This window comes from Macaca thibetana, chromosome 12 (genome assembly GCF_024542745.1).
Source record: "Macaca thibetana thibetana isolate TM-01 chromosome 12, ASM2454274v1, whole genome shotgun sequence".
NCBI lineage: Eukaryota > Metazoa > Chordata > Mammalia > Primates > Cercopithecidae > Macaca > Macaca thibetana.
In genome coordinates this window covers 88,757,935-88,770,746 of record NC_065589.1, presented here as the reverse complement: position 1 = coordinate 88,770,746, position 12,812 = coordinate 88,757,935, and the positions used below count along the sequence as shown (strand labels likewise).

At 35.1% G+C, this 12,812-nt stretch overlaps 1 protein-coding gene across 7 annotated transcripts in view; it reads left to right on the top strand.

Annotated features, from left to right (window-relative positions):
• The window catches only part of GALNT13 (polypeptide N-acetylgalactosaminyltransferase 13), a 612,881-nt gene that overhangs the window by 381,836 nt on the left and 218,233 nt on the right, over window positions 1-12,812 (top strand). For all 7 annotated transcript variants that reach the window (XM_050752066.1, XM_050752064.1, XM_050752067.1 and 4 more), the window contains 2 exons: window positions 11,174-11,340; window positions 11,840-12,047. In XM_050752066.1, the coding sequence (XP_050608023.1) occupies window positions 11,174-11,340; window positions 11,840-12,047 (375 nt within the window). The remainder of the gene's footprint in view (window positions 1-11,173; window positions 11,341-11,839; window positions 12,048-12,812) is intronic.

The window sequence follows — 12,812 nt, the reverse complement described above, 5'->3', positions numbered from 1 at the left end:
TGTTTTGTTTTGTTTTTATTTTGGGTTGCTCTTTCATTACTACTCTGGTGAGGCACTTAATTTATTCAAAAATGATAAAAAAGTTTTATTATTTTAAAGAACTTCAATTAGCACCAAAATACTTTTCAAAACAAGTCTATAAGGGGTGACTATTCCTTTTGAAGTTCTATTTCTACAATTTTAGTAAAAACCACAAGGTGCAGTGGAAGATAAAATGAAATTTTATCATTGAAAGTAATGGCAAAAACCATGATAACTTTTGCACTAACCTAATATCTAACCAATTTTGTTTGGTTTTATTTTTCTATTGATTTGTAAAAACTCAAATAAGAAAATTATGGCTATATACAATAAAAAAGCACCATGTAATAAATTTACATATATGTTATACTATATTCTAGGCACTGGCCTACTTTACATTTACTGCCTCCTGTCTCACAACTCTGCGAGGTAGTTAATATTATTATTCCAATTTTACAACCAAAGAAACTGAAGCACAGAGTGCTGAAAGAAAGAAAGAAAGAAAGAAAGAAAGAAAGAAAGAAAGAAAGAAAGAAAGAAAGAAAGAAAGAAAGAAAAGAAAAAAAGAAAAAAGAGAGAGAGAGAAGCCCAGTCTAACTCTAGGCCTATGCTGCCCTGGACCATCTCAGATAACATTCCAATTATAACAATGCTGAAATGTGATTGGTGAGTTGATCTAATAATTCATGCAATGCCTGCCTCACTGTGAAGCTTTCATTCATTCAACCTCTTATTAAATATATTTTGTGATATGAAAGTACAACTAGTAAATAGCACATTTACAGTCTCTAAAGTTAATAGTATTGATCCTAATTGTCAATGTTCTACTCTGTTCTGCTTCTCTCATGGTGTCCATAAGTTTATTCCCATTTGTTAACCTTCATGCTTTAAGGCACCAAGCCTTGATGGACAGTTACTGCTTTAGACTTTAAAATCATCATCACTCTAATAATCACTGTAGACTTCTTTATATCTAAGTCCTATTTATTTCCATTAATGTATACTGCGACAAAAATAATGTACCATCTTTATTTACCATGTGGCTTAGGACGGTGATATAACTACCATTGTTATCAGAAACACTATCTGAACTAGTAAAAAACTTTATCCCATCAGGAAAGAACATTTTAAATCAGACTGCATGGGTTTGAAACCCAGCTCCGCTACATAGAAGCAAGTTACTTAACTGATTGGAACATCAGGTTCTTTATTTATCAAGTGGGAGTAATAGTATAATTAGGTTTGGTGCAGTGGCCTGTGATACTAGTATTTTGGGAAGCCAAGGTGGGCAGATTGCTTGAACTCAGGAGTTTGAGACAAGCCTGGGCAACACGGTCAGATTTTGTCTCTACCAAAAAATACAAAAATAAGTCGAGAGTGGTGGCGTGTGCCTGTAGTTCCAGCTACTTAGGTGGCTGAGATGGAAGGATGCTTGAGCCCAGGAGGCGGAGGTGGCAGTGAACCAATATCATGCCACTGCACTGCAGCCTGGATGACAGAGTGACCCCGTCTCAAAAAAAAAAAAAAAAAAAAAGAAAAGAAAAGAAAAGAAAAAAAGTACAGTTGGTTCTTAAGGAATATTATAAGGATTATCTTTTCTGTGAACCCCACAAAAGACCACCAGAATAACCTGATGAAGAAGAAAACTGAGTTTATTTCCTGATCACCACCTTAACAGACATCTTAGTAGTCATAGAAAGGAGAGGCCAAGGTGGGTATTTGTAGACATTAGGAATCTGGACTGAAGCAGTTTAAGGAAGTCTTTTAATGTATTGGGTAAAGTACATAATATAATAGTTTGGGATGGGTAGACATAATAAGGAGGTTCTGGAGGTTAATTGATAAGCAACCAGCTTGTCTAGTTAGGCAATATATAATTGTCCTAGGAAACAGGCTGTTTACCCATGTGAGGAACTTATCCTCCTGAGAATGGGGCTGTTTGAACAGTTTATTGTTTGAATAAATTTATTTCCTAGTAGTTCTTGATGCATGAAATGAAGTTATTTATTACTTTTAAGCCTTATCATAGTTCTGATAGGTAATCTGTGTGGTTGCTGGAAGTCTCCGTTCTCAGGAACAAATGACACGATCCATATAAAACACATAGCACAATGCCTGCTATATAATTAACATATCCATAAATATTAGCCATTTATAACTGCCTCTTGTATTATGATGTTTCTTAAATCAGGGCTTGATAGATGGGAGACCTAGCCTAACTCTGGCAAGATGCAAAATTTGGCAACCAGACAGACCAATAGAGTGGAGAAAGTGGTCGAGGACAGTCCCAGTTGTGCTTAGTAGGAGGGGAGCAATATGGCAGATAGCTCATGGATGGTCAGGAGCAGGCAAGAAACAGAGATCTCAGCAAGCAGGCAAAACATGATCCTCTGGGTTCTTCCAGCTGAAAATATTAAACAGAGATTAAGATAAGTAAGCAGAGATTAAGGTAAGTAAGCAGGAAGAGCTACCTGCAGGTCAGATAAATTTAGGATTAGGAGCTACACATGATTTAAAAGAGCTGAAAGGGAAAGAGGCAGGACCCTAACTCCATATTGCTACACTGGACAAACAGATAAAGCTTCCCTCGAGCCTAGATGGTCTAGTCACCAGATCTATTACTGAAATTTATTGGGAAATAATGAGTATAAAATGAAAGTTTGACCACAGAAATTAAAGATAAAATACAAGATACTAGAACCATGGCAATGATCAGAGTCCTACCAGCAGCATGGCTGACCCAAATAATTTTAGAGACTTTATCTATAATATTCTGTACAGTGCTTCATACTATAAGAATATTATAATAATAAATTCCATTCATATCATTTCATTATAATTTCATATGTTCTCCTCCAAACTTCTGCAATGTAGATATCAGAGCAGTTTTACTCTAATTTAGGTGATGACAAAACTGAAGCTTAGAAAGTTTAGTCACAGATTTTAAATGGCAGAATGGGGAGGCAACTACAGGTTTTCCAGACACAGCTCTTTCTCCAATATGTCCAAATAGTAATTATGTTACTGAGGTTTGAGAGGAATGTGTTATAATTGGATGACTAGCAAACTCATTTTCATATACTCTTTCCCTTTCCCTTCTCTATCTTTTGCTCATTTCTGGTTATAGAAAAACAAAATCAATTGAAGATATGAAAAAAAAAGTTTTTTAAAAAGGTATTTCTACACCTCTATTTCATCTTGTAATAATGCAGAGATATGACTGGGGAGTTGATCTGATAATTCATACAATATGACTCCTTATTGTGAAACTTTCATCCATTCGACCACTTATTAACAATATTTTTGTAACATGCAGAATGCTAGATTCTGGAGAGGCAGAGATAAATAAGGTGAACCTTCCTTCTGTTCTACTTTTTAAGAATCCCCTAGTCTACTGGATTCAACAGATTTATTGTGAAAGAGTATAAAAAAGTAAAAGATTAGGCATATACAAGGTACAAGGCCAGGGAAGGGGGCTGTATATTCTAATATGGGATTAGGGAAGAGTAGAGAAATTCCTTGGCTTCCTGTTCCTATTTTGTCCAGCACTGCTATGTCCCACCTGAGATTCCTATGACATATTTCCAATAGAAGCCAGGAAGTATGGGAGCATTGGAAGTACATCCTTCCCAATGACCCTCTCACTCCATCCCCACCAATAATTAGAAGAAAACAGAAGAAGCAAAGAATTGATCAGATAGCAAATACACTAAAGATGAGTACAGCATCTCCCTGGATTTTAAAATAAAGATGTTTGTAGCAGAAGAATACCAATCTGATTGTTTTAAAAATTTGAATTACTCAAGTAATTATGACACAGGAACTTACTTCTGGAAGATTTAACACATTCTAAATATAAACCAACACATAGTAACCCATGCAAAATTTAGTGCTTTATTTTACTTCAGGCCCCAAGCTGCTCAATTATTATGAAAGAACCACTTTTTGGTTGCGCAAGTTTTCTTTGCATGGATGCATGGGAGAATGATGAAATTTCTCTCTGTGAATATGAATGTTAATGATTGGGAAACACAGAAACCACACAGAATTCTGCAATCCTCTTAGCTCTTAAAAATATATAGAGGACTTGTGTTGCAAGTACTTATTTTAATCACTGTTATTAATCATCATTGACTGAGGTAGTAAAAGGCAACCACTGACTCAATGAGCAGCAATCCAACAAGTCATGCAAACTCCAGTGTTGACAGCCTTTGTCTGGAGTCCTGAATGGACTGTGTCTAACTAAATCACTGTGTAATCATGGATCCTTTGTGATTTCACATTCTCATCTTACAGTCAATTTTTATTTCTCTGATGTGGCATGTTGTTTTCTGTAGCTTATCTGAAAACATCAATACTGTTTTGGAAGGATAAAATCAAATTGTAACAGTTTATGTTTCCATAATGTGTGCATAGCCTAGGGAAAAAGTGATAAATAGGAATACTGTTTCACTGTATTGCTATGTTACAGACATTGGAAACATGATTCTGCCTCCATATTATCTCCAAAGTAGATCAGCTGGATTTATTTTTATATATTTATAAATCAACAGCTAATAGACCATTAGAACAGCATTAGTGTACATCCAGATGACAGAAGAGATTGTAAAAGAAGTGGAGAAGACTTTATGACTTTCCCTGCTTTCATGACAGTAAATAATGTCTTCTTGCTTTTATATGACATAAAAGTAATCTTACTTTTATACGATAGAAACACAAAGAGAGACGTTAACCTCATGCATCATATTTTAAAATGTTGACGTAAGCCTAAAGGTTTTACATATTTCAAAAAGTCTATCCTTACGGTAAAGTACTTGAGTAACCATTCTCAACTTTGGCCACACATTTGAATTTCCAAAGATTTTTAAAAAATATCTTCACCTGTAGACACATTCAGACACTTTAATCATAATCTCTGTGATAGAAACTCTCACACCTATAGTTTTTTGAGCTCATGAGATAATTCCAATGTCCAGCCAAGATTAAGAACCACAGATATATTATCATAGAATTAAAAAAAATACACTTTCACTTCCTTGCAAGTATTACAAATTCAGCATGTCAATATAGTGTTCACTGTTGCCATGATAAAGCTTATGATTTCACTGGAATACCAGATTTCAGGTTCTTGATTTGGACAACAAGTATTCCTTTCAAATTGATGAAAATTGCTATTGCCATCTGCCACTTTTACTCTCAAAGTTAATTACATATACATTGTGCACCACAATAATGTCAATTTTTGCTAATCCCATTTAGATGTTTATGTAAAAGAAAACAAATAATAACTTCATAAGACATGTTGCTAAAAGAGTTATTTGGTCTAAATATACATAATTTCAATTAAAGCTGACATTCTATGCTTAGTTTTAATGAAGTGATCCTAGGGAAATCGATATTTCCCTATCTGATATAATGATATATACATTTGAATGCAAGATTTTGGCACATTTTAATATGCTTTATTTGTTCCTAATTTTTCCAGTTAATTTTTTTACAATTAATGTCATTTAAAACTTTTGATATAGCATATAAAAGAATTTCAGGCAGAAATCATTAGTATTACTAAATTATTTTTGTTACATTATTATTACTTTATTATAGTACTGAAAGAAGTATGCAGCTTGAGACTTGTATTCTGTGAAATGAAACTTTGAATTAGCCAACTTTGAAAGTCCTTTCCAGTTCCACCATGTGGAGATTATGAGCTTTTCTCTGCAGTGTATACCAAACAATGCCTACTATCCATTTCAGATAAGACCTTTGAGCTTGCCTACCTTAATCTTATTATGCAAAAGATATAAAAACTGAGATGAAAAGTGGTGAAATTATCCTTCTAATATCACAAAGAACAAATTGTCTTGTATCAGGGAGAATAGATTATTAGCCAAGTTCTATCAATTTGTTCTATTTGAAGTACTTATCCCCACTTCCATCATTTGTTCCTTGTTTATGTTGTTGTTCTTATTTGTTTTGAATTGTTTCTGGAAATATCAGTGAGTTAAAAACTCTGCCAGCTTTATATATATATATATATATATAAATATATATAATATAAAATATTATAACATTAGATATTTATAATATATAGTGTAACATATAATATAGTTTATTTTAAAGGTTTTTTAACTACACAGAACTTTAAATGCATTTTCTTATCTAACAAAAGAAATTATTGTATTCACATGTGCTAAGATGTGCAGTTTTTTCATTTTAAGTGTCTGAAATTAGCATGAGTTTTACAAACATGGTCATAGCTGTTCATATAGTCGTTGTTTCAACTAAATTATGTGTACTCTTTGTACTGTGTGTATTGAGTTTAATTGTCATTCACTATTTTTTCAAAAAGATTACATTATGGTTCACTATTAGAACCAAAAGTTATTGTCTGAAAAGAACAAGATACAAAAGAACATCAAGAATTAAATTTCATATGATTAAACAAAGATTTGTTACTGGAGGCATCATTACAATCCTACATTTGCCTGCTGATCAACAGCTGACTGATTTATATGGCTTTTTTCTTATCATGTCAACCAAGGACCAGGAGTGTTGGCACCACCAAGGATGGTGTTATAAATGTAGAATCCTGAGTTCATACCAGATCTACTGAATCAGAATCTGCATTTTAACAAGATCCCCACATAATTCATTTGCACCTTAAACTTTAAAAAGCAGGACTTTATAGTACCAAGGTAGATATCCACAAGAGGTTGATACTGTTTTAGACTTCTTGAGTTATATACTAAATGGTTGCCCCTCATAGGATAAGCAATACTATTTAAAGCCGGAGAAAGTTTAAATACATGGAAGAAACTTCAAATCCACAGGAAAATGATGTGGCTGATTCGTAAGTCAAGCATGACAATATTGATAGAAATCTATGTCCAAATTCATTTAAAAACTTTTTCTGTAAGCTCTATTTAAGTATGAAATAGATTCTAGTGATAAGAGAGCATTGTGCTATAATTTGACCACATTTTTTTCTTTCCTAACAGTAGATAAAATCATAGTATATCTTCCCATAGATGGAACATTAACTTTGGTAAAATACAGACAATGATACCAGTTCATTGCACCACAGATTCCTCAGAAGTAATGAAGATCATAACTCTTGCTTACATAAATCTATGCATTTAGGATAACTGGATAAACTGATGTAGAAAATAACTAATTTGTATCACTTTAGATTAATAGCACAGAAGGGGTCTTTGCTGAATGACTTTATTCAACTTTATTGAGGTATATTTGACAACTAAAAGTTATGTATACTTAAAGTATACAACTTGATGTTTTGATACACCTAAACATTGCGAAATGATCAAATTAACATGTCTATCACCTCACATCTTTATGATTTTTTTTTTTGATGTGGTGAGAACTCTTAAGAACAATTCTCTTAGTATATTTCAACTACAGTATACAATACAGTATTATTAATTATAGTCACCATGCTGTGCATTAGATCTCCAGTACTTATTCATCCCTCATAACTGAATCTTTTTACCCTTTGATGAATGACTGTTTACATAGGAAGAAGAGGAAGAATTAATTAAAATATTAGCCCTATTTTATTTTTATGCTACATTAAATAATGACAGTGGAAGTTTGCCATAAGTAAACATGATAGCTGCATTAACAGCAAACTAATTCACTATAACTTTGACACATAAAATGAATACTAATACTAACTTTGTATTCATTTGTGAGTGGATTTTTTTTTTTTTTTTTTTTTTTTTTTTTTTTTTTTTGAGACGGAGTCTCACTGTATTGCCCAGGCTGGAGTACAGTGGTGTGATCTCGGCTCACTGCAAACTCCTTCTGCTGGGTTCACGCCATTCTCCTGCGTCAGCCTCCTGAGTAGCTGGGACTACAGGCGCCTGCCACCGGGCCCGGCTAATTTTTTTTTTTTTTTCGTATTTTTAGTAGAGACAAGGTTTCACCGTGTTAGCCAAGATGGTCTCAATCTCCTGACCTCTTGATCCGCCCGTCTCGGCCTCCCAAAGTGCTGGGATTACAAGCGGGACCTACCGCGCCCGGCCTGTGAGTGAATTTTTTTAATCACAAAGTAAAGCTTGATAAAAATACTTTAAGATGCTGGATCGAAATATCTGCTTTTAGTTTGACATTTTTAATCATTTATTTAATTGTTGGCATTTAGTGTAACATACAAAAAATGTTGATTGAAAAAATCTTTTTTAAAAAATGATGCTGAGTAGACTTTATTGACTGTAATCCTTGAGTGAAGCCACTGGCTGTTGGCTGTTAGACTGCTTTCAGCCTGTTTTTCCAGCTATACTTCTTCGAGGAGGATGATGATCTTTACCTTACTCTTGACTTTGCATACTGAAAGTGATTAGGTTTTTTAATGAGGCAGAAGAATGGAAATTTGAAGAAAATGGTAGAGAAAACCCTCTCATTTACCAAGATGACTTTCTAAGTTTATTTCGTGATGAGCTACTTGGAGATACAAGTCAAATGATGAAGTTCATGGAAACCTTTTGAATCTTGCCTCCAGAAGAGAAAGAGATGACAATAAATCCAACTACTTTTCCCATGCCTTACATGTTTATTTTCCTATATGCACAGTATCTTTTATATTCTAGATGCTTAATAAATCTTTTTCAAGTAAATGTATGCTGGAAAATGTTGTAATTGAGGTAAATGGACATTTTTAGCTGGCTATATTACAGAAGACTTTATTGACTAGGTGATCTGTTAGATGGTTTTGAAAGATAATGAAGATCTTAACTGGCACACAATCAAGTATTTATTATATGCCTTCATCTTCCACATTTTATTGTATTTTTTTTCACTCCCTTGTGAAGGAAACTAATTTCAACAATGCTGTGTTGTGTCATGCATTAAGCCAGTCATAAGTAGCAAGAGGTATCTGATTCAGTTTATATTATTGTGTTAATTATCTAGCTCTTCAGAATATTTTACATGAAAAATAACCTCAGGTGAATACACTTCTGTTACTGCTCCAGAAACCTTTTGACATTTTTTTTTTTATAATCTGTAATCACATTGATTTAAAATGACATGACAGAAATGCCTGAATGTTGACAAGGTGATGGGAGCAACAAACACCTGCCTGTTAAATTTGGGCTCACCACCTACAGCACCACACATATCATTGATCCAAGTGTACCTTGACTGATTACTTTAAAAGAAAAATCTGGACTTCTCTGGATTTATAAGCAAAGTCAAAAACATTTTCCAAAATATTAAGTTCTAAAACTAGTAATAATTATGGTGTAGCCCCTTACTAATCAGTGTGCACCAGGGACCAGCAGCCTCTAAATCATCTCGGAGCTTTTCAGAAATGCAGAAACTTCACCCAAGACCTAGTGAATTAGAATCTGCATTTGAATGAATCTCCAGGTGATGCTGAAATGGGAAAAGTTGCCTTGTCCCCCTCACAGGGCGTGTGATGAGGCTGTGGCTTGCTTCTTCAGTGCCCCTCTGCTCAAATCTCTAGGGCAGCATATGGGCGGACTGGGCAGGTTGTGGGGCTCCGACCCCACAGCAGTGTTTAGGGGTGGATGTTTACAGCTCCACCCCAGTGGGAGCGTGCTACCGTGTGCTCTTTTAATTTTGCCGTCTATAGGCAACTCGTGTTAACCAGCTCAATTAGACCCTCTACCTTGTCACAAGAACAGAGGACTTTCTGTATCCGGGGTTCTTGCCTTGGTGTACCGGAAGAGTCGGATCACACTTGGAGAATGAGTGCAAGGTTTTATTGAGTGAAGGGTAGCTCTCAGCAGATGGGGGAGGCCAGAAAGGGGATGGAGTGAAAAGGTTTTCCCCTGGAGTTAGGCAGCTCAGCGTCCTGTGCTGTCTCCTCTGACTGCCCCAGCCAAATTCTGCCTGCCCCCACTGGTCAATGGCCTGCTGACTTGCCGATGCCTGTCGGTGCATCCCTCTCTATGTCCAGCTGCCGGTGCGTTCCTCCGCTGACGTGCTCCTCTCCACATCCAGCTGAATGTTTCATCCAGCTGTCTGTTTCATCCAGCTGTCTGTGTCTTCTTGGGCAGATCTGCTCCTCTGGACGTCCAGCAGCTTGTGTGTCTGCCTTCTAGAGTCTGGGGGTGTCAAAAACATTTTTCAAAATATTAAGTTCTAAAACTAGTAATAATTATGGTGTAGCCCCTTACTAATCAGTGTGCACCAGGGACCAGCAGCCTCTAAATCATCTCAGAGCTTTTCAGAAATGCAGAAACTTCACCCAAGACCGAGTGAATTAGAATCTGCATTTGAATGAATCTCCAGGTGATGCTGAAATGGAGGGGGGTGGGGGCTGGTTATAGGCACAGGATGGCAGGCCAGGGTGGTCTTGGGAAATGCAACATTTGGGCAGGAAATGCCATCCTCACCCAGGGTCTGTTGGGGTGGAGCCCTAGCCAGGGACCACGCCTTCCTCTACCCAGCACTTCCCTTCCCCGCTTCCATGTCATTTAAAGGGAACAAGCTCTTACCTTCCCAGCACTTCCATATCAATGACTGTGCACATTAAAATTTGAGAAGTGCTGGTAGTCCATTCCCTTTCCTGATCTCCAAAACATAAGGAAATTTTAGAGGCCAAGATGCATTTAGTAGATTCTGAATCTAAAGGAAACCTAAATCTTTCCTTGGAAGTAGATATTGTTTATAGCATCCTCAAACGGAATTAAAAGCATACATGACTAGATTTAGAACAGAAAAATCTGTTTTACATACTTCAAAATCCTTTGGGCCCGTGTCTGTTTGTGTTCCTATGACTTCTTGAGTTATACATTTTTATTAACAAAGAATAAAATTATATTTACTAAATGAACTCCTTTGTACCTGTTGTACCAGGTCTTTTATCAAAAGTTTCAGAATGTTATTTTATATTTCTTAGGTTTTTCTTAGACTTGTAGAAATCATGCTGCTTTGTTCTCTGCAGGAGTTAAAATAAAAATATTAGTAATTATGCATATTTAATTTTCAGAATGCCAACTGATTACTCATAGCACTTATAAAAGGGAAATGATTTTAGATATTCATAAAACATTTCCTTAGTAAGGGGCTTTCAAGTTTGAAGTTGTGTTATTATGGATATTTCTTTTTATAATAATCAGGATAAAAAATGCATTTATTAAGATCCCTCTTCTTTCCTCTTTTTCAGATGTAAGACAAAAGTCTACCCTGATGAACTTCCAAACACAAGTGTAGTCATTGTGTTTCATAATGAAGCTTGGAGCACTCTCCTTAGAACTGTTTACAGTGTGATAAATCGTTCCCCACACTATCTACTCTCTGAGGTCATCTTGGTAGATGATGCCAGTGAAAGAGGTACAAGCTGTTTTTTTTGTTTGTTTGTTTTGTTTGTTTGTTTGTTTGTTTTTTGTATTAGAAAGCTTTATTATGGCCAAAAAGATAACTAGGCAATTATCTATATTTGCATTATAATTTTACTAGCCCTGCCATAGCCTATCAAATTCTCATCAATAACCTCATTAATGCCAACTCTAGAAGCAAATAACTAATTCTTTCACTTTCTCTCATGATTCTATATGGTTCTTACTAACCTAAAAATTCAGCCAAAATGACTTTCAATAATATATCTTTTTTTCCAACTCAATTGATTATATTATTGAGCATTCATGTGATTTTTATGGATACATGACATTAATTAACTAATGAAATCTCTATTATTTTATATCTAAGGCAAAAAATACTGATAGGAATTGGCCACCATTTCTGTGTGTTGAATTTCCATCTTAGTAGTATCTCTGCTGTTTCTTAAAACAGTTTCAAAAATGTTTCTTATAAATTCTTTTACATGTTACAGATTTTCTCAAGTTGACATTAGAGAATTACGTGAAAAATTTAGAAGTGCCAGTAAAAATTATTAGGATGGAAGAACGCTCTGGGTTAATACGTGCCCGTCTTCGAGGAGCAGCCGCTTCAAAAGGGCAGGTCATAACTTTTCTTGATGCACACTGTGAATGCACGTTAGGATGGCTGGAGCCTTTGCTGGCAAGAATAAAGGAAGACAGGTAAGAATTTATGTGTTATGTCTGCCTGGGTTATGACTGAACCTCTTAGGACAGTTCCAGATGTCCATCAGAATTTGTCTTCCAAGTTCCTATTTTTAGAAGGCTTATTTTATAGCTTTTCTTAAAAGCAGGTTTTCCCACTTGCTTGATAAATAAGACTGCTGTATTCATGCTGGACATAGATAGTTGACTAAGAAATAGTGAAACAATTCAAGTTATAAAAAACATGTTAAATTACTTTTTAGGTGAAGGAATTAAATATAATCTAAAATAGTATAATTGTGTTATAAAGCACATTTTCAAAGCACCTTTTCGTGTTCTCACAACTACCCTGTGAGGTAAGTACTGTAGATATTCTTATCTATAACTCATAATGGGGAGGAACTAAGGAGCTACATCTAACTTGCTCCAGTCATTGGAAGTGCTGGGAACAATTCAGCTCTTTCCAGTTCTCTGCCAGTGTTCTCTAAACTACACGAGCACCCTTAGTCAGTCTAGTTCAAATTCACCTGGAATGTCTTAAAAATGCACACACATACATGCACACATGAAAATACTGAAAATAATTATAATTAAAAAAAGGAAACATAAGAGCACAGCTATAAGAATATGTTTAATTATTTCAACAATATTGTCACCTTATACATACACATTTTGAAATCTGGAAAATTGAATAAATAGCACTTTATAGAAATTAAGAATCCTTATACATACCTGCAGTTCCTTCTGTTGTTGATGAAGTACAAGCGTTCTTTTTGCAATTAT